Genomic DNA, 26867 nt, shown 5'->3' on the forward strand with positions numbered 1-26867 from the left:
GAAAACAAGCAGGCCCAGAGAGCACCAAGGGTCTCTCAGCCCCGCAATGCGCTCTGCACTAAATGGGGTCCTCCCTCCGTCCCTTGCCCCTTTTCCCATCCAAGGGAACTCACGGGGGGCACAGCAGCGGCCCAGGGCTCCACGTCGGGGGCGGGGGAATCCCCCTGCTGCAATTCCTCACGTTCCGGCTCCCCTCGCTGTTGGGGCATGGCTTCCTCCGCCGTCGTGGCTGGGGCCGGGGAGGCCGCAGCCTCTCGCTACAAAAGAAAGCAAGAGCAGGGGATGCACTGAAGAACCTCACAAGAGCCAGACTGAGCTATTGCAACATGGTCTCCTTGGGGCTTGCCTTGAAGTCTATTCAGGAGCTGCAGCTGTCCCACAATGCGGTGGCAGGGGCAGTGGAGAGACCTGAGTTTCATAAGCTGCATTGCCTGACGGTGGATTTTTGGGTGCAATTCAAGGTGCCAATTATCAACAATAAAGCCATATCGGTAGTCCTCGGTGATGGGGACAGTGATTGCCATTGCTACCCCATCGTGTTGTAAAGCGCAATGTCAGAAGACCAGCTCTATGGATTGTGCAGGCGGCCAGGCGCCAGGGCAAGGAAGAGAAGCCGGAAGGACTTGCGTTTTTCTCTGCTCGTTGCTTCACTGACTTTGCAAGAGTCGCGAAGGACCGGTCACAAGTCCCACTTGGTTCAGTACCGTTGCAATTTTGCGAACAGTCACAAAATGAGTGGTGAATAAACTAGGACTCCCTGTATTTATTTATTTATTTATTATTCATATTTATAGACCGCCCCCTCTCCCGAAAGGGACTCGGGGCGGTGTACAGTCACTAAAATACGTTATAAAATACATACAAAACAGTTAAATAATTAAATACGTAGGTGGAGGAGGTTGCAAGACTGTACATAGAATAATAAATATTAAATATAGTATATAGTGTATTAAAAACTTTTTAAAACCCCAAACCCAATTAAAATGAATAAATCCCCGGGAGGTAGAACTAAGAAAGTGCCAGGCCAGCTGATTGAAATAGGTGAGTCTTTAACTTTTGCCGGAAGGAACGGAGGTCGGTGGTAGTTCGAATGTCAGGGGGGAGGTCATTCCAGAGGGTTGGGCCCATCACAGAGAAGGATCTACTCCTAGGTGTCGCCCGCTGGCATTGACTAGCAGACGGCACCAGGAGGAGCCCCTCTCTGTGTGAGCGGATAGGTCGCAGGGACGTGTGTGGTAGGATGCGATCCTGCAGGTAACTAGGTCCACTGCCATGGAGCGCTTTAAAGATGGTGATCAATACCTTGAAACGCACCCGAAAGGCCACAGGTAGCCAGTGCAGCTCGCGCAGGAGAGGTGTTACGTGGGAGTAACGTGTACTTCCCATAATAACCCGCGCGGCTGCGTTCTGAACTAGCTGCAGTCTCCGGACGCGTCCCAAGGGAAGCCCCATGTAGAGAGCATTGCAGTAGTCCAGGCGAGACGTCACCAGCGCATGAGTGACCGTGCGCAGGGCACTCCGGTCCAGTAGGGGGCGCAATTGGCGCACCAGGCGAACCTGGTGGAACGCCCCCCTTGCCACGGCTGCCACATGGTCCTCCATTGACAGCCGGGCATCAAGGAGGACGCCCAAATTGCGCGCCCGCTCCACAGGGGACAATTGTTCGCCCCCTATGGCCAGCGATGGAGTCAGCTGGCTGAACCGAGGCGCCGGTAACCACAGCCACTCGGTCTTGGAGGGGTTGAGTTTAAGTCTGTTGTCCCCCATCCAGACCCCGACGGCTTCCAAACACCGGGACATCACTTCGACAGCCTCGTTGGGGTGGTTTGGGGTTGAAATATACAGCTGAGTATCATCAGCGTAAAGATGGTACTCCACCCCAAAACCACGGATGATCTCACCCAGCGGCTTCACATATGCGTTGAACAGGAGAGGCGAGAGGACCGACCCCTGTGGCACCCCACAAGTGAGTGGCCTCAGGGACGATCTCTGCCCCCCTGTCAACATACATTGCTTCCGGTCGGAGAGGTAGGAGCCGAACCACCGCAAAACGGTGCCTCCGACTCCCATCCCCTCCAACCGGCGCAATAGGATACCATGGTCGATGGTATCAAAAGCCGCCGAGAGGTCTAATAGGACCAGGATAGAGGAGCAACCCCTATCTCTGGCCCTCCAGAGATCATCGACCAACACGACCAAGGCTGTCTCAGTGCTGTGCCCGGGTCGGAAGCCGGACTGGCGTGGGTCTAGATAGTCGGATTCGTCTAGGTGTCGCGGGAGCTGCTGCGCCACCACATTCTCGACAACCTTCGCCAGAAAGGGGAGGTTGGAGACTGGACGATAGTTAGCTAGCTCCATTGGGTCGAGCGCAGGCCTCTTGAGCAAGGGTCTCACCACCGCCTCTTTCAAGGCGGTTGGTAAGTATCCCTCACTCAGTGAGGCGCTCACCAGGCCCAGGAGCCAGCCTCGTGTCACCTCCCAGGCTGCCAGTACCAGCCAGGAGGGGCACGGGTCCGTTAAACAAGTGGTGGGTCGCAGCCGTCCACGCAGCCTGTCCAAATCCTCGGGGGCAACAGAGTCAAACTCCTCCCAGAATGGTCCCTCAAGACTCGCTGTTGGCGGCTCGTCTGTACTTTCTACCCTTCTCATAGTCTGACACGGTTGCATGTTATGATTAAATAATGTCATCCGGTAAGACCCGGTGAGAAGCGGACTTTTTTCGGCCATCGTGGTGTCTGCCTTTCCTTTGTTTCATGGGGGAGGAGGGGGGGGGGTTGGACTAGACCAGGGGTCAGCAAATCGTGGCTCTGGAGCCACATGTGGCTCTTTCATCTCTCTACTGCGGCTCCCTGTTGCTCAAAATGTCTGTCACAACTGCCATGCGATTTATTGAGCCTTTCGACCGCCTTCAGAAGAAAACAGAAGATTTAATTCAACTACCTATGCTAGTTCTGTGGCCGCTCAGGAAATAGTCAAGCACGGGAAGTGTTTTGTGGCTCCCATTTTCTTTTCTGTGGGAAACGGATCCAAATGGCTCTACTGAGTGTTTAAGGTTGCTGACCCCTGGACTAGATGACCTACAAGGTCCCTTCCAACTCTGTTAATCTGTATCTAATCTGTGTCAAACTGTCCCACCTCGGCTCCATTTGAATGTGACTGTATCACCAAACCTGGATTGGAATGGGGGAAAGAACCCCCTAGGTCATGGCCGGCTGGCTGGGCACTTTTGCTCGCAGCTAGACAACAGAAAATGGGAAGGGGGAGAAGAGGACTGTGATTGGAAGGTATGGGTGGCTGGGAGGGAACTGAGGAATTCATGTGCTCCATCTGTGGCCTGGGAGAATCTCGACACCTCAAGGTTGAATGATGAGAGTCTTCTGAGCCGAGCAGACTGTCTCCCAAAATAAAGAGATTGGTCGACACTGGACAGTAAGTGGCCCAGGGGAGAAAACAACCGTTGACTTTACCTGAATGGTCCTTCTATGTGCGCTGCGAGGAGAATCCAAGCATGGGTTAACTTTGTCCATTAGCCTAGAGACTGAGTTACGAAATTGTTGACCACACCTCCTCTGACTGGAAGGGTTCAGTTTTGAACAAAGGCTCAGCCAGACTAAGAGATGTAGTTTTTAGTCAGTTCAGATGTAAAGGATATTGTCCGATAAGTTCAGAATGCAAATGATAAAGCCCGAAAAATTCAAGACATGTGTCAATCCCGAATAATGCAGAACCGGAAATTCCTCTGGACCAGCCGAAGCCAGGGTGGGGTGGATTCTCCTCACAGTGCACATAGAAGGACCATTCAGGTAAGTCAACGGTCGTTCTCCTGTGCGCTGCTTGGAGAATCCAAGCATGGGACATGCCAAAGCAATGAATCTCAAGGGCAGGAGCTAGGCTAGTCAGGGGGCCTGAGAAGCTGTTAGGACCCTCTGAAGGACTCGTCGCCTAAATGAGGCCTCTGCCGAAGCAAACATCCAATTTATAGTGTCTGATGAAGGGCGACGGCGATGACCAGGTCGCCGCCCTGCAAATTTCCTCAACTGAGGCTTGCGTGGCCCAGGCTGCCGAAGTAGTCGCGCTCCTGGTGCAATGAGGAGTGATGCGTCTGGGCACAGGCCTGGATTGGCTCTCATACGCAAGGGCAATGCATGCTTTCAGCCATCGTCCAATGGTGTTGGAGGACACTTTCTGTCCCATGATTGCTGGCTGAAAAGAAACGAATAAGGCTTCCGACTTTCTGAATGAAGTCGTGCATTTCACATAACGACGAAGTGCCCTGCGAACGTCAAGATGGTGCCATTGCCTCTCCCTCGGGTGTGCAGGCCGCGAAAATGGTTTTAAGGGTCAACAACCTGAGACTAACTGAATGGAGGGGCTGAAATGGCTCCACGGTGAGAGCCTGCAGTACCACTGCCAGATCCCATGTGGGATAGCGATGGATTACGGGGGGTACTTGAGATTTGATGCCCCTTTGAGAAATGACCGTACCTATGGTTACTGAGCTAGGGAACAACTGTGTTCGCCGCAAATGACCGTTGAAAGTGCTGCAATCTGGCGGCGTAAGAGTATTGGGAGTAAGTCCTTTGACCATACCCGTCTGTAAAAACTCGAGCACTTGTGGTATCAAGGCAGAGACGGGGTTAATGTTGGCTCTATGGGCCCACCCACAGAAGACTCTCCAGGTGGCTTCGTAAATGTGTTGTCGACGGACGCCGAGCTGCCTGGATTGTTTTAATGGTGTTGATAGAAAACTTTTGCTTGATTAAGGTATCCTTCTCAAGTGCCACACGACTAATTGTACGTCTTGGGGGCTCGGATGAATTAGTGCCCCCTGGGAGAGGGATATCCGAGTGTCCGGAATTCCCCAAGGGTGGGAGATGGACAGATTCAGCAGGTCGGTGTACCAGGGGCGCTGTGGTCACATCGGGGCGACCAGCAGGACCTCCGCTCTCTCCGCCAATATTTTCCGAATGATATGTGGAATTATTGTGAGAGGCGGAAACGCATAAAGCAGTCCTGGTGGCCAAGGACTGCCTAGTGCATCGATGCCCTCCGCTCCCGGTACCTGGAACCTGGCAAAGAACCGTGGGAGGTGAGTGTTGTGAGGCTGCGCGAAGAGGTCTACGTCTGGGTGACCGAACCTGCGGGATAGTTCCAGAAACAGTGACGGGGATAGACGTCACTCCGTCTGATCCACCGTTGCTCTGCTCAGCCAATCCGCTTGTACATTCGCGGTCCCCAATATGTGCTCCACTCGGATTGATAAAAGGTGTTTCTCCACCCAACAGTGGATCCTCTCCGCCTCCAACATCAGTGACTTGGACCATGTACCTCCTTGGCGGTTAACATGAGCCTTGGAGGCAACGTTGTCTGTGAGGACCAGCACATGACTGGTCCTGACCAAGTGCTGAAATTCGTGAAGTGCCAGCCAGATGGCATGCAGCTCCAGCCAATTGATGCTGTTCCTCAGCTCTTGCGCGCTCCAGCGCTCTTGGGCTACCTGATCAAGGGAATGTGCTCCTCACCCCTACAGGCTCACGTTTGTTATTACTACAATGCGCTCCGGCTCCTTAAGGCTGGACCTCAGGCTGGACTGAGTTAAAAAAACTGAAACCTTCCAGTCAGAGGAGGCGTGGTCAACAATTTCATAACTCAGTCTCTAGGCTAATGGACAAAGTTAACCCATGCTTTGATTCTCCAAGCAGCGCACAGGAGAAAGAGAGGATTTTTAACTATGCAGTTTTTTGCGCGAAAACTTCAGAACTGGCTTTGCTTCTACTGTGCCTATATGGATCTATCAGTGAAGTTAAAGTCTTGGTAAAATAATGTCCCAGGAGTTTCTTTTGATGCATATGCCAATGGGATGGTGGACACCCAAGGCTACTCGTTCTTGACCTTGGCAACTTTAAGATGTACGGACTTCAACTCCCAGAATTCCTCAGCCAGCCATCTTAAAGTTGCTAAGGTTGAGAAAGACTGCCATGGGTGATGCTCCGGTTTTGGTTTTAATGATTGTTGTTGCTTTTTACAGACTTTTTGGGATTGTCTTGTCTACATTTTTACTGGTTACCGTATTTTTCGGAGTATAAGAACCACCTTTCCCCCCCCAAAAAGAGGGTGAAAATCTGGGTACATTTTACACAGTGAATAGAACATTTTTGGCTTCCAGAAACCTTGCCCCCTTCACAAAAATGGACGTGCAGAGAGTTTGGGAGGCTTGCAAAGTGCAAAAACGGGCCGTTTTTTGCTCGTTTTTGTCCCCACAGTCCCCAGGAGCACTCTCCAAGCCTCCTAAAGGCTATGCGTTTTTTGGTGAAAAACGGGCCGTTTTTTTGCTCGTTCCGCCTCCCACCCAGGCGCACTTTGCAGACCTCTCAAACTCTCTTCATGCCCTGTTTTTCACAAACAATGTGGCGTGCAGAGGGTTTGGGAGGCCTGCAGAGTGCAAAAACGTTGTTTTTTTTTTTAATTTACCTCTTCAAAATCTTTGGTGTGTCTTATACTCCGAAAAATATGGTAACTAACAGCCAAATGATAGACCAAGAAGACCTGACTAAAAAGTCCTGTTCCTTTTCTTTAATGCAGGGTCCAATCTGGGCTGGTCACTGGGACAAGAGGTTTTGTCTTCTATAGCTTTCGGACTCGTGCTGGAGCCCATCCTCAGGGAGCCTCTCTCTAGCAGAGTGTGTGCTGTTACATGTGTGGATAGATTAAGATGAATTGGGTGGATAGATGGCTGGCTTTGAAATCGTTGGCTGTTGTTTGCTTGTGCTGCCCAGCCCTCACCTTCTAAGTCAATGGTGGGTTGCAAATCCCGGTACAGTTGGAACGGGGCCGGCAGCGTCCTCATGAACGTGCGCAGCACGCGCACGCGTTCAAGCGCCTCCGCAACGCTCCAGCTGCTCTGTGGAGCATCGCGCAGGCGTGTACGCGCCATGCACCTGCGCGGAAGCACAAAAGCCTTTAAACTCCAGTAAGGAGCTCGGGTGGGTGGGTGGGCCCTCCGGAGCACCTTACCGGAACATATCCGGTGCGCCGTGCTGGCTCTGGTACGCACGTACCGCCTGCAACCCACCACTGTTCTAAGTACTTGATAGGCTGGTGGTAAATCAATACCGTGTTTCCCCGAAAAACAGACAGGGTCTTATATTTTTTTGACCCATGAAATATGGCGTTGGGCTTATTAAAGGGGAGGGCTTATTATTTTTGGGTTGCCGAGCGGCTGCTCCCTTGCGACTGGGTTCCCGAAGAGCCGGGCACAGCCTCAGGGTTGAATGGCTGTGCTGTGCTGTCGCAGTAGCAACGCAGCAGCCATGAGGTGACCAAGCTCGCGAGCAGCCACCCGGCAACCCCCCTTTCCAGCCGGGTACAGCGTCGCTGACCGACCTAGCAGGACCCAGAAGGCACTAAGCCTTGTGGGCTGCAGATTGTACAACCATAGAGCGTACTTCCAGAGCGGCATCCGTCCTCCGTGCTTTGAAAAAAAAAACACCCAAGCGGCGGACGGCGCCAGCAGCGGAGATGCCCTTCACGCGAGTGGGGAGTGGAAAAGCCGCTGCGCCGCTGGAGGGGGGGGGGGAATTGTCCAGAGGGCTTATTTTCAGGGGTGGGCTTATATTTTTGCCCATGCGAAAAATGTGGCAAGGCTTTAGTTTCAGGACAGGTTGTATTTTCAGGGAAACACGGTACTCCCATTGACCTCCATGAGAAAACCTCATTTTACCATCTGCAGTGTACAAGCCGCACCTCACAATAAGGATCCCTGATCGTAATGCGTCCCACATTACAAAAAAAAAAAAAAACCTGGTCTCAACAGATGCTAATCATCACCTACTCCTTCCAAGCTCTACGATGATCTCACACCCTTGTGAAAGAAACACATCCGTCGCACGTGTGGCCTGGAAGTGTGCTCAAAGGCCCCACCCGCTGCATACCTGCATGGTCTCGGGAGCCTGTTCTGCAATCTGGACGTCCATGGGCTCTTCGGGAGCAGCCTGAGAAGGGGCAGGGAAAAAGAAGGTATCAAAGCCCCTGCAGTGCACTCTGGGCCTTTCCCTGCCATCTTCCTCCTCTCGGCTCACAGCCAGTTTCTTCAGAGGCAAAGCACTACCATGCTATAGGACAGGGTTGTCAAACTCTGGCCCGCGATGCTACCCTGAGAACAGCGAAGGACCGGGCCATGGTGCCTCTGCTGCGTATGCCCCCCCCCCCAAGCTCCCTTGTGCCCCGTGCCTTATCCTGTCAGCTGAAAGATAGGCTCCACTTCGGCCATGGCTGCCAGTCCCCAAAGCTCTTCAGAATGTGCTTTGCCTGCCCTTTCGTCCCATGGATCTCCATGTCCCTTACCTGTGGGGGGTCGCCCACCCTGCGTACGTAGGGCAAGATCTGTTCCTCTGTGACGGGCATGTGCTCCAGGATGACTTGCAGGCGCATGCTCATCATGGTGGTGAGCCAGCTCACCAAGGACGGGTTCATGTCTGCTGACATCCGCCTCTGGGGAGAGAAGGGGAGACAGAAGGTGAAGAGGGCAGGGCAGGGGGAGAGGAGAGAAGGGGAGACGGAAGGTGAAGAGGGCAGGGCAGGGGGAAGAGGAGAGAAGGGGAAGGGAGGGGAAGAGGGCAGGGCAGGGGGAGAGGAAATCCCGCAGACGACTAATATGATCCGCATAATGACTCCCTGGGTGGGTGTGGTAAGGTGGTCATGTGACTGGGTGGGTGTTACCAATGCAATGTCAAGGGGCTCCTTGCCAGCCTCTACTCGCCACTCCTCGCCCGCCTTAGGCAGTTGCTGGAGCTAAGCAGCCACCGTGAGAAAAAATTGGCAAAACAGCTCACTTCAAATTGGTTCTGACAGAGAAGGAGGCTCAGTAGAAGCACCTCACTTAGGACTACGAACATAGGCTCTCCAAGCAGAGGGAAGACCTGCGGGAGTGCAAGGCCAGGTACCGGCACCTGGAGGCTCAGTGGGCTGAGATGGTAAAGCAAGTTCCAGGCCATGATGCAATCCCACTGGAACAAGGCCCTCCAGCTCTTCGCCACCAGCGGCACTTCCCTCCAGCCTTTGCCCAAAGCTCCACACCAGGAGGCCAAGGCAGACCCCAAGTCGGTATTTCTGCCCCCCACACACACAAAAAGACCCTGAAAGGGGAGACTGCAGCAACACAAGCATTCGTTGCACGTATCAAGCCCAGGGGCCATAGTTTGAGGACTCCTGGTTTAGTGCAATATAAAAAATGCAAACAATTTTGTTGTGGAACACCAAAATGTTCTCACGGGCCACCAGTTGGTGACCGCTGCTCTAGACTATAGCCAAACCCAGTTCCTGCAACCATCCTCCTTTTATTTTAGTCCCCAGGGCTTTTAATCATCTTCGTTTAGGGCTCTCCAAACTTGGCAACTTTAAGACTTGTGGACTTCAACTTCTGGGAGTCCAGAAGTCTTAAAGCTGCCAAGGTTGGAGGCCCCTCTCTTAAGTTGATGGATTAAAGAGGACCTCCTCCTTCAAACAGGGCCCAGCCTGTCACTCACAATGCGGTCGTTGATGACGGTGGTGAGAGCCGTCTGCTCCCCTCGCAGGCAGTAAAGGTTCAGCGCCAAGCACTCAAAGAGACCCTGGTTGCACAGCTCAAGCAGTCGGTAGCCAAAGGTGTGATCTACAACCAAAAGTTGCAACTCTGATTAGAAAAGCGAGCTCATCGTTCTCTCCCTTCCGGGGGAAGCAGTCCTTCCGCTCTGGCCCGACTTCCTACCGGTGCAGTGCAAGATATGGGTGGCAATTCGGTTGAACTGCTCTTGCAGGAACTCCAGATTGGTGCGGGTAATGTCGACGCCATCTTGGACTTGGACGGAGGCCTAAAAGGAGCGGGGGGGGAGGGGGAGGGACAACAACAACAGGTAACAGACCAAGAGCAAATCTGGATTATTGTCCTGATACAGGAGTAAAAAAAATAATAATTCTGGGTACAGCTTTATGTATTGCGACTGCTTTTGGGGGCTCGCAAAACACACACGTACACACAGCACACCTGAAAAATGGGGGCAAATTTAATTTGATGGGAATTTCTGATCCACTGCATTGCACAGCTGGCCAGATGTACAGAGTTAAGTGGGGATGGGTGCATTAAAGAGCGGAGGTGGCGCAGTGGTTGGAGGGCAGTACTGCAGGCTACTTCAGCTGACTGTCAGCTGCAGTTTAGCAGTTCGATTCTCACCAGGCTCCAGGTTGACTCAGCCTTCCCTCCTTCCGAGGTGGGTAAAATGAGGACCCAGATTGTTGGGGGGAAATTATGCTGACTCTGTAAACCACTTAGAGAGGGCTGCAAAAGCACTGTGAAGCGGTATATAAGTGCTATCGCTATTGTTGTTTTTTCTTTTCCAAATGGAAAAAAAAAAGCCAATTTCCCTTAGAGCAGAACTTCTGCTTTCAAAGAATAAAGGAAAGAGCATATCGGTCTGACCCTGGTTATAGCTAGTCCTTGACATACAACTGTAATGGAATCTGCCCGTTATGGTCGTTAGGTCTGGCCGGTCACATGGCGCACCCAATTTTACAAACTTTTGGTAAAATTCATTTAGCATTGACTTTGGTGACAAGTACACTTAAGACCTAGCTGAAAAGGCACCTGTGGGACAACCATGTCCTGGATGACCGAGAATCTCTACGGACTTTTAGCTACACAATGTGGGATGGACACCCCTTGGAATGGTGTGGGAGTAGGAGTGGATTTCCAGAGAACATAATTGCAGACTACATGAACCATTTGCACCACTCAGGTGACCCTGAGGACACAGATAAACCTCCTAGTGCTTAAATGACCCTCTAAAACAGGGGTCGGCAACCTTAAACACTCAAAGAGCCACAAAAGTCCTAAACGGAAGCCCCTCCATTCAATTCTGGAGCCGACCGGAAGTCTGGTTCCGCCATCATAGAGTCTCCTCCTAGCATGACATCCTTTTTCCTGTGCTGACTGGAAGTCTGGTTTCCCCCCACCACCACCATAGAGTCCCCTCCTAGTGCAGCATCCTTTTTCCTCTCCCTGTCCTAACTGAAAGCCCTATCAATTGTGGTGTGACTGGCGACAGGGAGGCGCAGCAGAGGGACGAAAGAGCCACATGCAGCTTCAGGGCCACGGGTTGCTGACCCTTGCTCTAAAAGGATGCAATGTCAGGCCTGCAGCCATCTTTTCTCTTGGATCTTTGGCCTGCCACATTTTCTATTATTCTACTATGCATTTTCTATTGTGAGAAAATGGGAGGGGGGATTGTACGGAGTTAGATGCCATGTAGCCATAACAACATTCTTTCTAGAAAGCCACGGTCATCCTTTGCCTCTTCTGCACCTCTGCACCTGACTGGAACTGGATGGGTGGAGCTGCCAGCATGGCAGTGGAAGATTGGACCATGTGATGGACTTGTGCATGTGAGGGCAAGATCTTGAACTTTCAACTAGGTGAGGAAAACCGGGAAGCTTTCAGATTCGGGTTTTCCCAGATGGGCCAACATGGCTCTCTTAATAAATTGGAACTTTGAATACTTTGAATACTTTGCCTTGGACTCCGATTTAATTTTGGATGCTATTTGGAACCCTGACACCATAGTTAAGAGACTCAGCCACCTGACCTGGGACACTGCAAATGGCTGCTAATGTTGCCGGATGCATGAAGTTGAGTCAGGTGATTACGGCGAGGGTCCAAATGCCAGAACTTTGAATCCGGGTCATAACTCCCTTTTTCAGGTCACTCACATACCGGTAGTTTTGAGTGGTTGTTAAATGCCGTGGTGGCATAGTGGTTAGAATGCAACAATGCGGGCCCAACTCTTCCCACAGTCTGGAGTTCGATTCTGACCGGCTCAAGGTTGAATCAGCCTCCCAGCCGTCCGAGGTCAGTAAAATGAGGATCCAGATTGTTGGGGAGGGCAATAGGCTGACTGTGTAAAACGATATATAAATCCAAGTGCTACTGCTATGCTATTATAACCACCATGGCGCGGTGGTTAGAATGCAGTATTGCAAGTTAATTCTGCCAGCAGTTCGATCCTGACCGGCTCAAGGTTGACTCGGCCTTTAAAATGAGGACCCAGATTGTTGGGGGCAATAGACTGAAATTGTAAACCTCTCAGAGAGGGTTGTAAATCACTGGGAAGCGGTATATAAGTCCGAGTGCTATTGCCCGATTGTAGGTCAAAGATTCTATGCACATATAAAAAATGACAGTTCTACATCCAAAAATGTCCCAGCAGTCGCAGATGTCAAGGAGGCAGCCTGAATCCATCTAAAATAATGTGGGCATTGTCTGGCCTGTAGTTATGTTCCTTTTAGGATCTTTGGCCTACCACACTTTCTATTATTTCACTGTGCTGTTTCATTAGTGCAGTAGTTGGGAGGGGGGAATAGAAAGGAGTAGAGTTGTGGAATCTGTTGTTGTCATTCCTTTCTAGAAGCCCAAGGTCATCTTTTGTCTCTGCACCTCTGCACCTGACCGGAACCAGCTGGGTGGAGATGCCAGCGTGGCCGAAGAAGATTAGACCATGTGATGGATTTATGGGTGTGGGGATAAGATCATGAACTTTCAACTGGGTGGAATCCCAGGAAGTTTTCAGATTTGGGATTCCACAGATGTGCCAACATGTCTCTCTTATTAAATTGTAACTTTAAGGATAGCTCTGCCTTGGACTCTGATTTGATTCTGCATGATATTTGGAATGCTGACATGCATTTTATGTCCTGCGGGCAGTGGCAATAAGGGGCGGAACGACAGCCGTGTCAGGGGCAGGGCATTGGTCCACATCAGTGGAAGAGAGGTGGCATCGGCGAAGGGCAGGGCAGTTGCGCAGCGTCAGGGGAGCAGCAATGGCCACATCAGAGGTGGGGAGCAGTCAATGCCAGGGAGCAGCAATGGCCCTCCGTAACAGTGCCAGCATCTCATGTGGCCCCCTGGTGAAAATTAATTGCCCACTCCTGATCGAAACCCGTTCGCCTCACAGTTTAAGGACTGGTTTTATATTATAACTAGACCACGCTGGGTTTTGTTTGAGTGCAACTCACAAATTGGATGCCAACTTGTGATTTTGAGTGTATTTGTTATTTATTACTTTGTTCTAGAATTTTTTTTTAACTAGGTATTGCAGGGATGGTGAACCCTTTTCGGCAGCGAGTGCCAAAAAGGGAGCACATGCGATCCGGAAGAGAGGCACGCCCCCGAAAATGAACTCCCGGTTTCTGGTGCGTGCATATGCACCAGCCATCTAGTCTTCCAGGTTTCTGGCACACATGCAGGCGTGGCGATGCGTCAGCTGGCCAGTGTGCATGCTCACGCAGGGAAAGAGAAGAGCAGCTCTTCCAGTGGACTGTAATAAACACGCACTTCACTTGACTAAACCCACTGAGAACTTCACCCCAAGCAGAGAGGCTGGTTGCACATCCCATTCCCCAGGCCAAACCCCTCAGCTCCATCAAAGCAGAGGAAGGAAAAGCGGGATCAAACTTACAAAACTCTCCCGGATGTATTCCTCCAAGCCATTGATCAAATTGTAGGTGGCCATCTGAAAGAAGCCAAAGGAGAGGGCAAATTATTTAACCTGAGCAGCAGTTAAAAAGCTGGAAGAAGGAAGATCCGGGCCAGGAGCTCCTCTCACCCGGACGTTGCGGTCGGTGGGCTCCTGGCCGTGCAGGTACTCTTCCCGGAAGAAGCGGCTGAGCTGGGGCTGAATCCGCTGCAGGGGCTGGAACTGGCCGTGAAGCAGCATCACCATGTCAACCATGGAGAAGTTCTGGCAGATCAAAGACAGCAGGTCTCCAAAGAAGCCTGCAAAACAAAGAGGAGCAAAAAATAAAGGGGCGCCGGGGTGGGTGGGGGTGGATAGGGGGTTGGTGTCACCGGCCTCTCCAAAAGTTCCTGGTCGAGACCAGCGGGATTATTGCCGCTTTATAAAACCTTAGTAAGAAGCCACACCTGGAACATCGCGTATGGTTTTGATCACCAAAAGAGCAACTAGGCCTGCAATCAACTAGACCAGGGGTCGGCAACCTTAAACACTCAAGAGCCATTTGGATCCGTTTCCCACAGAAAAGAAAACACCGGGAGACACAAAACCTACCCGGGGATCGAAAAGCTTAATAAATTGCGTGCCGGCGGGTGTTGCGAATTGGCGGTTGTGACACATATTTTGAGCGACAGGGAGCCGCAGCACAGGGATGAAAGAGCCACATGCGGCTCCAGAGCCACACGCGGCTCCAGAGCCACACGCGGCTCCAGAACCGCTGGTTTCTAACCCCTGAACTAGACGGTTGCCTTCTGGCAGAAGATACAGAACAATTAAAAGTCAGACCACACGTCTTCTGAATAGCTTTTATCCCAGAGCTACAATTGAACTCAACAATCAACTAAAGGGCCACCCCATCAGTGAGCTGTTGGGACAGCACGACTTGGTGTGTTGTGTGGATGCTTGGGTGGTTTAGGGGCGGGGAATTTTTTGGGTGTGTGGGGGTGTGTTTGGAGATTGTCATGTGTGTTGGGCCTGGTCTCTGGGTGTTATGTGAATTTCGTTGTAGGGGTATACTGTGTATATATGTACAATAAAGTAAATATAAACATAAACTCAAAGGACCAAAGGCCTGGAGACAAAAACATATGAAGAATGGTTGCAGGAATTGGGTTTGGCTAGTCTAGAGAAAAGAAGGACTAGAGGGGGACATAGCAGTGTTCCAGGGTTTGAGGGACTCCACAAAGAAGTGGGGGGGTTAATCTATATTTCCAAAGCACCGGAAGGCAGGACAAGAAACAATGGATGGAAATTAACCAAGGAGAGAAGCAACCTGGAACTAAGGAGAAACTTCCTAACAGTGAAAAAAAATTAACCAGTGGAACAGCTTTGCCTTCAGAAATTGTGGGTGCTTCATCACTGGAGGTTTTGAAGAAGAGACTGGGCAGCCACTTGTCTGAAATGGCATTGGGCTTCCTGCTTGAACAGGACTAGAAAACCTCCATGGTCCCTTCCAATTCTATTCTGATTACCGTATTTTTCAGAGTATAAGACGCACCCTTTTCCCTCAAAAAAGAGGCTGAAAATCTGGATGCGTCTTATACACTGAATACAGCATCTTTTTGCCTCCCGAAATCCCACCCCCTTCACCAAAATGGCTGCGCAGAACCTGTAGAAGGCTTTCAGAGAGCTCCTGGGGGCTGGGAAGGGCAGAAATAAGCAAAAAATGGGGGTGTTTTTGCTCAATTCTGCCCCCCCCCCGGAGCACTCTATAAGCTTCCTAAAGGCTATCCATGCCCTTTCCATGCTCGTTTTTGACCCCCCCCCATCCCCACCCTAGCACTCTACAAGCCTCCCAAGGGCTATTCATGCTCTTTTGGGGGGGGGGACAACAGACCCGTTTTTCGCGAAAAACAGGCTGTTTTTGGGAGGTCTGCAGAGTGCAAAACCTTTTTTTTTTTTATTTACCTCTTCAAAACCTTGGTGCGTCTTATACTCCGGTGTGTCTTATACTCCGAAAAATACGGCAACTGATTGGTGGAAGACTTAGCAGCAAGAACACAGATAACTTGACTAGGCCCATCCCACAGGGAAAAACAACAGGGGAGTCTCTGAAAGAGCCAGTGAAGCCAACGAGTAGCTAAACAGGACTATTTTTAATTCCATGCCAGGCCCAGGTGAGATGCTGGTGGATCAAAAGGAACTCCCAACATGAACTCCTCATCCGCAATAGAAAAGATGCCTATGTTTGAGGGTTACAAAGACAGCAAACCAAAATCTCTAGAATTTTCAAAGATAAACCATTTTCTCCTTTTTCTTTCTTTTTTTTAACCACTCAGCATGGTTTTGAGACTGAGGCCACGGGGGAGAAAGAGAATAAAGAACACAGCAAGTCCCATAATCAAAGAAGGCCTCACCCAGAGCGCCTTCCGTGCCCGGCTCAAAGATGTTGCTAGTGCCGCTAAGGCGCTGGATGAAGTTGGCTATACTCTCCGTGCTGCCTTGCTGGGCGCTGAGGGAGCCCATCATGGAGGACAGCACCCCCTGGACCACGCTAGTGAAGAACTCGGGAGGCAAAGCGTCCGCTGAGGCGCCCCCGCGGCCGCCGCTGCCCAGGCCGGCCGAGAACCCCTCCGGTCCACTTTGGGGGGGCGAGGGGGGAGGGGGCGAAGGAGAAGCTGCCGGCTGCGGAGGAGGAGGAGGAGGAGGAGGAGGAGGCGCCATCTGCTCGGGAGGGTTTGGGGGGCCTCCCGCCATTTGCGTCGCCTGGGAGGAAAAAGGAGGAGAGACGGATGCGTGAACATAATTTTGGGAGGCCTCAAGGCCCAGCTTTTTTTTTCAGTTCAAAAGAGAGGAAAGGCTGACAGAGGAAGGAGTCTTGAAAGACAGATGGGGATCGGGAGAATTTGGCATTAAGATTTCTAAGGGAGCCATCCTAGGATGGGATACCCAGGGAGGTTCTCTCACAAAGCTGGATTCATGCCCAGCGTCTTCAGACCAATTATGATTTGAAAAAAGGAAAAGGGAATCAACAAGACAACCCCACCCCACCCCAAAAAAGAAAAAAAAAACAGATTTGGGGTTCCCAATGCAGGTACTTTGTGGCTTAGTGCTGGCTCAGGGACTCGGTTGAGGGTTGACCTAGCACAGGGGTGTCCAAACTTGGGCACTTTAAGACTTGTGGACTTCAATTCCCAGAATTCCCCAGCCAGCCATGCTGGCTGGGGAATTCTGGGAGTTGAAGTCCACAAGTCTTAAAGTTATCAAGTTTGGACACCCCTGACCTAGCAGGACAGACAGACAAGCGGCTGCCATTCAGACGGTCCTTGTTCAAACACTCCTTCTCCAAACTAAAACAAGGAGAGGCCACTATTTGGGAGGGAGGGAGGAAGAAAGAGAGAGAGAGTAAGAGAGAATGAGGGAGAGAGAGAAAGAGAGAAAAGGAAGAGAGAATGAGAGAGAGAGAGAAAATATGAGAGAGAATGAAAGACAGGAGAGAAAGTGAGGGAAGGGAAGGGAGAGGGGAAAGAGAGAGAGAAGAGAGGGGAAGGAGAGAGGGAAAGGGGAGGGGAGAGAGCAGAGAGAAAGAAGAGAAAGAAGGGAAGGGAAGAGAGGGGATGGGGAAGGGTGAGAGGAGTGGGGAGAGAAAGAAGAGAAGGAGAGAGAAAGAGAGGAGAAGGGATAGGAAAAAAGGAAGGGGAAGGAAAAGAGGAGATGGGGTGCAGAGAAGAAGGGGAAATAAAAGAGGGAAGGGAAGGGAGAGCGGTGAGGGGAAAGAGAGAGAGAAGAGAGGGGAAGGAGAGAGGGAAAGGGGAGGGGAGAGAGCAGAGAGAAAGAAGAGAAAGAGGGGAAGAGGGGAGGGGTAGAGGAGTGGGGAGAGAAAGAAGAGAAGGAGAGAGAAAGAGAGGAGAAGGGATAGGAAAAAAGGAAGGGGAAGGAAAAGAGGGGATGGGGTGGAGAGGAGAAGGGGAAATAAAAGAGGGGAGGGGAGGGAGAGGGAGAGGCTGGGGGAAGACAGGGAGGGAGAGAGAGAGAGAGAGAGAGAGAAACTCACCTGAAGGAAGTCTGTCATGCCTTGCAGAAAAGCAGGCACGCCGGGCATAGCCACCGTGATGGTGGGAGACCCCATCCCTGCCACCCCCGCCATGCTGGACCCTGCCGCCCCCAGGATGTTCCCCAGCAGTTGAGAGAACTGGAGTTCCGTGGCAGCCGCGGGAGTCTGGCCCGAGGGCATGGCACCCCCAGCTGAACTGCCCCCTGCGGCCGTCGTGGCCGTGTTGGTGGTGCCAGCGCTGGCGGAAGCTGTGGGAGGGGAGGCAGAGGTGCTGGTGCTGAAAGTCGCTTGGCCGCTGACAGAGGAAGAGGTCGACGAGGAAGCCCCGCTGCCCTGAGCTGGAAATGCAAGACAGAGAGGGCCGCTGGATCAAGCAAGAGGTGGTGATGGCGGACGACGCCTGGTCTGCTATCAAACTTTCCAATAGCACTTAAGACTTATATACCGCTTTGTCACTGCGTTAATTGTTTGCTAGCCGAGCTGAAGACTTACTGCGCAGGTCATAGGCAGGTCATAGGCCCTTATCAGCAATGATTTACTGCGCATGCTTAACACGTTTCTAATACATCACACATTCCAGAGACTTCTTTACTTTTGATCTTCTGTTCGTCTTCCAAGAAGGTGGACAACATTTGTTCTTGCCAGAATGTAACAATTAGATTTGTTTTATTTCTATTTTCTTATTTTTGTATTAAAGCTTGTTTTTAATTAGAACATGTTCTCGGTTTTTTTATTTTAGCTTCTTCTTGAGGATATGCTGTTTGGAAAAGCCGTCGGTTTAAGACCTCATTAGCTCAGGGTGAAAATCTCCCCTGACACGCTTCACCGTGCTTTATAGCACTTCTGCAGAGTCAGCCTATTGCCCCCCAAACAATCTGGCTCCTCATTTTACCCACCTTGGAAGGATGGAAGGCTGAGTCAACCCTGAGCTGGTCAGGATCGAACTCCTGGCAGTGGGCAGAGTTAGCCTGCAATACTGCATTCTGGCCACTGCGCTACAACGGCTCCTAGGTGACCTTGCTGTCAATTCCCAAAGAAGACAATCCGCCACTAGAAATGGACCCTACAACTTCCTGTTCTGTTCTCCAATTCTTAAAGCATTCCAGGTCCTCCGTTCCGAGTAAATTTCTAGCTCACGAAAATCCACCTATTTTTGGCTTTGACACAGGCGGCCCTCGACTTACGACGGTTCCCTTAGTGATCGTTCAAAGTTACGACACCGAAAAAAAACCCTAGGACCGATGACCGTTTTTTTCCCTTACGAACCACCGCAGTAACCCCAGGACCGTGCGATCGAAATTCAGAACGCTTGGCAACTGACTCATATTTATGACAGTTGCAGTGTCCTGGATCAGTGACCTTTTGACCAGCAAAGCCCATGGGGAAGCTAAGAGTCCTTAAACAACCGTTTTGTAACAACGGCAGTGATTCACTAAACAGCCGTGGCGAGGAAGGTTGTAAAATGGGGCAAAACTTATTTAGCAGCAGAACGTTTGGGATCCACTGTGGTTTTAAGTCGAGGAATACCTGTACTTCTACCCTGCCTCCGTCCTTCCCCCTTTTTTGAAAATACCATATTTTTCGGAGTATAAGAGGCAACCGGAGTATAAGACGGACCAAGATTTTGAAGAGGTAAATTTTTGTAAAAAAGTTTTTGCACTCTGCAGGCCTCCCAAACCCTCCGCACACCTCGTTTTGTGTGAAAAACGGGGGAATGCAGAGAGTTTGAGAGGCCCGCAAAGCGCTCCTGGGGCCTGGGGGATGTGGGAAGCAAAAATGAGCAAAAAACTGCCCGTTTTTCACACAAAAAAAAGGGGGAGGGGGGACATCCATAGGCTTTGGGAGGCTTGTAGAGTGCTCTTGGGAGCCGGGGAGCAAAAACGAGCAAAAAACGGCCCATTTTTAGCTCATATCAGCCCTCCCCAGCCCCCAGGAGCACTCTGGAAGCCTCCTAAAGGCTATGCACGGCCAGTTTGGTGAAGGGGGCAGAGTTTCAGGTGCCCAAAAATGTTGCATTCAGTGTATAAGACGCACCTGGATTTTCACCCTCTTTTTTGAGGGGGGGAAAAAAGTGCGTCTTATACTCCGAAAAGTACGGTAAGTTTTAAATAAACCCACTCCTGCATCTCAAACTCCTCAGTCCTCACTCCAGGACGTCCGAGCTCCCTGTCCGTGGAAACTTACCCACTATCACAGGCTGCATGAGAAGCTGTCCCACCAATCCGCTGATCATCTGGGCTAAGGAAGCGTTGCCACCCATGCCTGGGCCCTGCGGGGAAAGGAGGTTTTATTTCAAAAGGCGGAAAGTACCACAGGTAAAGCACCCCATCACCCACCAAGATCTCCCACCCCTCGGGTCCTCACCCCTTGTCCTGCTCCCTGGGGAGGCCCTGCGTGGGTGGGCCGCACCGAAGGAGCAGAAGGCCTGGCAATCACTACGCGTGTTGGAGCCGATGGGAAACTGGGGACCTGCTGGCCTAGAACACACACACACACAAAAGAGAGAACATGGGTAGTCCTTGAAATACGACGTCGATTTTGTGACCATTCAAATTACGACAGCAATGGGAGAAGTGACTTATGACCATTTGACAGTTATGACTTTTGTAGCATTCTACGGGATTACACAATCAAAATTCAGAACCTTGGCAACTGCTTCATACTTGCGACCGTCACTGTGTCTTGCTGTCATGAGATCCCCTTTTGAGACTGGCAAGCAAAGTCAAGGGGGAAGACAGATTCACTTAACAACCAGACTAGTATCTTATCAACCGCAGGGATTCACTTAACAACTGTGGCAAGAAAGGTCGTAAAATGGGGCAAAGCTAACTTAACAAGCATCTTACTTAACAACAGAAATTTGGGGCTCAATTGTGGTCATAGGCTGAGGACTACTTGTGTTATGACCAGGATCTTGGCACTCCAAGAAGGAGACTTAGCTCTCAGGGATCTGGCAGCTCCTCTCTGCTCCCCCCGTTTCAGGGAGAACACCGCTTGTTACAAGTAGTCCTTGACTTACAATCACAATCGAGCCCAAAATTTCTGTTGCTAAGCGAGACAGTTGTCAAGTGAGCTTTGCCGCATGTCACGCCCTTTCTTGCCACAGTTGTTAAGTGAACCGCTGGAGTTGTTAAGTTAGTCGCATGGTTGTTAAGTAACTCTCGCTTCCTCGGGGACTTTTGCTTGTCAGAAGGTCGCAAAAGGGGATCACAAGACCCCAGGACACTGCAACCGTCATAAATATGAGTCAGTTGCCAAGCGTCTGAATTTGGATCACGTGACCTGGGGGGGGCTGCAATGATTGGAAGCGGGAATAACAGTCGTCACTTTTCAGTGCTGTTGTAATTTCAAACAGTCACTAAATTAACTCTTGTTAAGTCAAGGGCTACCTACCCAATGGTGGGATTCAGCCGGTTCGCAACAGTTCAAGTGAACCGGTGGTTAAAATTACCCACCCACCTCCCACTACCAAAGCGGATCCTGGGCCCTGCGCTGCGGTGGAGAAACGGGCAACGGAGCGGCTGGCACGAGGGAAGGTGAAGGCCCCTTTCCCTTTCTTCTCCTTGCTCCTCCTCCTTTCCTTGACCATTTCTCCATTGCAGAGCAGTGCAGCGCCCAGGATCAACAACCGATTCGTCCAGGGTCAGGTTGGCCATCGCAGGAGGCTCATCCTCCATGTGTGGCGGAACTGGAGGACGAGGATGGGCCACGCCTCCCACAACAGCCAACCTGACACTGGGCCAACCGGTTGTTAAATTATTATGAATCCCACCACTGTACCTACCTACGTGCTTCCCTTCTCCCCCTTGGCTACTTACCTGTAGCTGCTGAGGCCGCCGCTGCCATGGCTTGTTGCGTTATCTGGTGGGCAACGGCCTGCATGAACTCCGGTGGGAGGCTGGGTAGAGGCATGTGGGCACCGCTACCTGGAGAGAAGCAACGGCAGAGCACAAGGTGAAATCAACAGGGCCGGAAATGGGCAAACCTGCAGCCGGAGCAGGTTGGCCACCCCCAGATCAGCAGGAGCCATTTTCCTTACCCATCCCTTGGGAGTGTCCAGTTGAACCAGCGGGTCCCATTGATGGCACTCCGCCAGAACTGCCACTGCCCAACTGGGAGCCGGAGTCTAGAGAGCGAGAAAAGGATGTGGACTTCAAAAATGAGAGGCCGACGCACTTCGTAGATCAATTTCTTTCTCCTGATTTCTCTTTCTCTGGATGGTCTGGATTTCACTTCATGTAATATTTCTCCCACCCCCTCCCCAGTAACCCAGCTGCTTGTCAGGGCGCGCGCAGGCTCCGCACACTGTGGAAGAAAGGAACATGCAGGAAGCAACTTTGTTCGTTCTGCTCGGTTTAAACTCTGAAGCTCCGTTTTGACTCTGTGCTCCGTGTGGCCTTGCAAAGCTAATTGCCAATTAGGTCTTTGGCAGCGTTTCAAGGGAGATAAAGATAGGTGCTTATCCGGAAGGACTGTGGCAAACTTCTGTCGGACTCTTTACAAACTATTTGTGACTCATTACGGGCTGTGAAGGAACATAATTCACAGCCGTTGAAATAAAAAGAGGGCTTGGGGGACTAAGCATGTGCTTTTCACTGTCTCGGGAAGCCTAGGTCAGAACAGTTGCCCTATTGGGTACTGAAACATCTGCAAGAAAACAACCAAGCTTGAAACCCTCAAAGACCCCAAAGTTCACCCCTGAGCTACAACTATTGTCTTCTATTGGAGTATAACCTTCCAAAACGGCTGTGATCTCTCTATCAGGCCTCCCAAACTCACCCTGTATGTTCATGTGCATCATAACCACAGGCTCGACCGTCTGGTGTGAAATGCGGATGACGCGGGGGTGCCCGGGTTGAGAGGCCTGCGGCGGGACAGGGGTGACCCCCGGGGAGTGGGAAGGAGGTGAGCCTTCGGAGGGCTGAGTCGACTCCACGGGGCTGGAAGTGCGAGGCTGTGCTGTGGGAGTGGCCTGGGCAGCGGCAGCGGCAGCAGCAGCCGAGCCTTCTAAGTTGGTCTGGACGGTGCGGCCACCATTGCCCGTCATGGTGACGGTGGTTCCAACGTTAATCTGAAGCGAGAACACGGGAGGAAGAAACAGAGGCTCTTCTGCATTCTCCCTCACTGAGCTTTCTTCGCCCAGCCTAGGGAAACCGGCGCCGTGACCCAAATCCGTTTCCGGGTTTGAGGAACGGCACCCCGGCCTTCAGGGGCCGAGGCCTCACCTGGATGGGGATGGCAGCTTGCTGCAGGACCATGGGAGCTGTGTAATGGGACATCGGCCGCACCACGTGGAGGTGGCGGGGGGCGCTGCAGGAGAGATTGCAGCGCAAGTCCGAGAGGGCGACGAAGGTGTTACCCAGCAGGCGCAGCGACTCCCCCACCAGGTTGATAATGCGTTGGTCCTCTTCACGCCCTTCCGTCTGGCAAAAGAAAAGGAGGGAATTTGAATAAGACGAAGCGGACGGGGGAGAGGGAATTGTTCCTTACAAAGGCTAAAAATCACCCCCAAACCTTGCTGAGTCAGATCAAAAAACCTCTGAGCCCAGAAAAGGAGCGTGCGGCTCAGGTGATTAGGACGCTGGGTTGGAGGCTAGCAAGCCCACGTTCGAGACCCAAGCGATGCTGAGTGGAAGGGTGAGCCCCCGTCACTTGCTCCAGCTTCTTGATGGGGACACAAAAATAACCCCTTCCATGGGTGTACCTGCTCTGTGGACGTAGCTTGATGGGCATGACATGGCTTGGTGGGCGTGGCAGGGGAAGGATACTGCGAAATCCTCATTCCCTCCCGATCAGCTGGGACTCGGGAGGTAGAGAATAGATTGGGGACGGGGCCAGTCAGAGGTGGTATTTACCGGTTCTCCAAACTACTCAAAATTTCTGCTACCGGTTCCCCAGAACTGGTCAGAAGTTGCTGAATACCGCCTCAGGGTGTCCCCCCCAGGGAATGGTGATGTCACCAGCTAATCCTTTCAACCCGGAAGCGCTTTAAACAGTGGCTCAGACACAAACAGGATGGGGGGAACCAAGCCCAGAACTGAGGCCTCTTTAACCGAAGGACTGAAGGCCAGAGCATACATCGAAAGAATACTTTTAACGATAAACCGAATGGTTCCGATGGAAATAAGGCACTGACCCAACGTCAGATCCCCAGCAAATGCAGAAATTAAGGGGTAAAATGGCAGCTTCCCAGGTCAAAGGTCAACTTTCGTTTTTTAAGAACCAGACATCCCTTACGTTGTTGTTGTAGTCGGCATTGCCAGCAGTTCCCAGGACCTCCTCGTATCTCTGCAGGAAAGGCTGGAGTCTGCTCTCCAACCCACGAAGCTCGCCCAGAACCTCCACATACTCTCCAGGTGATGGGTGGCTACGGGAACAGAGAAAGGCCCTCACCATCTTGCTCAGTGACTGCCCCTTGCCTCCTCTGGGAAACAGCCAGTGTCCCTCCAGCGCAAGGCTGCCCCTTTACCACCTTGGTACAGCCCACCTCTATGGTTCCCACCAAGGTTCCTCATCTGCCCCGATCTGTGGGCACCAGGCTGCTTTGAAGGGGGGAGGGAACTCCACGTAGCCCACCCTAGAGAGCTCTTGACATCTCTTTGGCAGTGTTCTGACCGAGGCTTCCCAAGAGCATGAAGCAAACTCCTTGTCCCGGCAAAAACCTCTTTTACCAATTTACTGTGAATTCTGCTCATTCACAGCCGGCAATGTCTTTCCAAGGAGGATTTACGATCACAGACCTTATCTGGCTTGGAGAGCTGACAGGCCCATATCTGTAGAACTTGGCAAGGAGTCTTGGAGAGTTACGAACCAATTAAGCGAACTAATTGTCTCCTGCAAACTCCACTCCCCTTTCGCTCCTCTTTTATTTCCCCTGGGAGGGACCATTCACCGTCCACCTGTGGCCTTACTCCCAAGTCGACTCCTGTTCTTTAGCTGTTCCCTTCGTCTGGCAACTCTGTGCATGCGCACACTGGGAACAGGCTCCAGCTGTTCCTCTGCCTCATTGATGTCTGACTCTGAAGGCAGCAGATCACTACCAGGGCCTTGGTCCCCTCTCTGCCTCTGACACAGAGCCCTCATCTGAACTTTCCCCAGACTCCAGGACTGGCCCAGGTTCCTCCCCAACCTCCTCACTATCCGAATCTGCTACCAGCTCCGCTGGCCACTAGCGGGCCACAAGAGGCGAGCAGCCTCCTTACTTGGGGGCAGGTGCTTCAGTCCCCGGGGGAGGCTCGCTCCCAGAGGGCGGCGTTTCCTCTGCTGGCGTGGGCTCCTGGGGAGGCTCCGATTCGGTGCCCGTCATCGGCTCCCTTTCAGTCGGGCTGCCAGATGGCGTATCCTCAGGTCCCACTGCACCATGGTCACTGGTGTTACCCTAAAGAAAAGGAACAAGGTGATCTCTAGGCCCTGGAAGGTGTTTCCGGGCCGCGATTCTACATTCCTGCTTTGTGTTCCCCGGAGTTAAAAACTAGCTCTCACCTCTAGTCGGTTCAGGATACCTTGAATGTCCCGTAACATATGCTGGGCCATAACAAGACGGACACGAGGTTCACTCTGCGAGGAAGAAAAAACGCCCTGTTATTGGAAGGCCTGAGAGGACCTCGAATCAGAATTCCTCCTGCCCTGCAGATCCCTCCTTGGGTAAAACCGACTCTTCTCACTTCTTGATTTCCTTAAGGCCATGTCCGGGCCCTCTTGTCCTCCCCAAGTTGAATCCACTCACCCCCACAGCCCCTTTCCAAACCTGGGGTCACCCTGCCTCCTTTTCAGTTTTGACCCGTATTGCTTTTCTACTTACTTGGTCCCTCAAGCCAAGGTTTGTTTCCTGTAGCCAGGATGGCTCTGCTAAGCCCTCGGGCAGAAAGAACCCAATGTGCTACTAAAACAAAACCTCCCTGTCTAACGGAAGAGGCAGACGGGGGGACCTAAGATCATTTAAGTAAAGGAGACATCAATGTTTCTATGTCCCAATTTCCTCCATCTAAGGCAGAGGTCCTCAGACTTTTTAAACAGGGGGCCAATTCACGGTCCCTCAGACTGTTGGGGGGGGCAGACTCGCTGGGCGGGTGTGGCTAGGTGGTCGTGTGTCTGGGCAATTCTTCTATCTCTGAAGAATTGCAAATATTTTTCACATCGAGAGTCTTCCTAAATTGAGCTTTCCAGAGTCAAAACATCTTTTGACTATCATGGTGACCAAAACATTTCAATCAACAAACTTTGTAAAAATAAAAAAGTAAGGGGAGGGGGCTTTTCTAGAAGTCAAATAACAATCTAAGCCAGTGTTTCTCAACCTTGACGACTTTAAGTCCTGTGGACTTCAACTCCCAGAATCCCCCAGCCAGCTGGCTGGGGAATTCTGGGAGTTGAAGTCCACAGGACTTCAAGTCGCCAAGGTTGAGAAACACTGATTCTAAGCGGCCTCTCAATCAACCAGATATCCTTACATCATGCTACAATCAAGCGTCCCGGTTATGCCCCCCCCCCCCCATATTAAAACAAATCCATCCATTTTAGCATTAAAATTCTGTCCTTCCCAACCCAACTTGTACCTGGATAGGAGCCTGGTCCATATTTATATGAACGTCCACAGACGATCCATCGTTCTTTGGAAAGCAGGGAGTGGGAAATAGACAGAGAAAAAAATTAAAAGGACCAAAAAAAAAAAAAAGGAGGTAGGTGTGTGCAAGGAGAAAAGAACAAAACAGAGCAGAAAGAAGGTAAAAACTAAAATAAAACCACACACAACCCAGTAGATCAAATTGCATCATCATCCAAGGGCTGCTCCCCACCCCCAATGTGGTAGATTCTTGAAATGACACATCACTTGAAAGATACTTTTCTTGAAATGCCAAATACCAAGGTTTATTATTTTCATGGCTCTCTCTCTCTCTGTCACAAATCATGATTAGTACACCGTTCGGACATGAATGTGAGCTCTTCGGAGCTTGCTTATGCTCCTGTGAATTCATGGCCTTGTATCACCATTCCAATAACTTCCCAAATAGATGCAGGAGTAAAAAGAAATCATAATTATAAAGATAAAGGTAAGAGTTCCCCTCGCATACATGTGCTAGTCATTCCCGACTCTAGGGGGCAGTGCTCATCTCCGTTTCAAAGCCGAAAAGACGGCGCTATCCGAAGACGTCTCTGTGGTCGTGCGGCCGGCGTGACTAAAGGCCGAAGGGGCACGGAACTTTGTTACTTTCCCACCAAAGGTGGTCCCTATTTTTTTACTTGCATTTTTGCATGCTTTCGAACTGCTAGGTTGGCAGAAGCTGGGACAAGTAACCGCAGCTCGCTCTGTTACGCGGCGCTCGGGATTCGAACTTCCG

The 26867-nt window shown here is 51.4% G+C and overlaps 1 protein-coding gene across 14 annotated transcripts in view; it reads right to left on the reverse strand.

The window, feature by feature from the left end:
* The window catches only part of BAG6 (BAG cochaperone 6), a 43948-nt gene that overhangs the window by 4536 nt on the left and 12545 nt on the right, over positions 1-26867 (reverse strand). For 12 of the 14 annotated variants that reach the window (XM_081934289.1, XM_081934290.1, XM_081934280.1 and 9 more), the window contains 19 exons: positions 26085-26138; positions 25015-25089; positions 24735-24910; positions 23770-23899; positions 22758-22955; positions 22312-22603; positions 21572-21658; positions 21351-21458; positions 19897-20009; positions 19717-19801; positions 17533-17870; positions 15896-16244; positions 13632-13801; positions 13485-13538; positions 9746-9848; positions 9525-9649; positions 8344-8490; positions 7932-7991; positions 114-257 (listed from right to left, as the gene is read on the reverse strand). In XM_081934289.1, coding sequence (XP_081790415.1) covers positions 114-257; positions 7932-7991; positions 8344-8490; positions 9525-9649; positions 9746-9848; positions 13485-13538; positions 13632-13801; positions 15896-16244; positions 17533-17870; positions 19717-19801; positions 19897-20009; positions 21351-21458; positions 21572-21658; positions 22312-22603; positions 22758-22955; positions 23770-23899; positions 24735-24910; positions 25015-25089; positions 26085-26138 — 2808 coding nt within the window. The remainder of the gene's footprint in view (positions 1-113; positions 258-7931; positions 7992-8343; positions 8491-9524; positions 9650-9745; positions 9849-13484; positions 13539-13631; positions 13802-15895; positions 16245-17532; positions 17871-19716; positions 19802-19896; positions 20010-21350; positions 21459-21571; positions 21659-22311; positions 22604-22757; positions 22956-23769; positions 23900-24734; positions 24911-25014; positions 25090-26084; positions 26139-26867) is intronic. The other 2 variants (XM_081934282.1, XM_081934281.1) reach the window with 1 other exon arrangement.

The sequence above is a fragment of the Natrix helvetica genome, assembly GCF_964273705.1.
Source record: "Natrix helvetica genome assembly, chromosome: 1".
NCBI classification, from domain to species: domain Eukaryota; kingdom Metazoa; phylum Chordata; class Lepidosauria; order Squamata; family Natricidae; genus Natrix; species Natrix helvetica.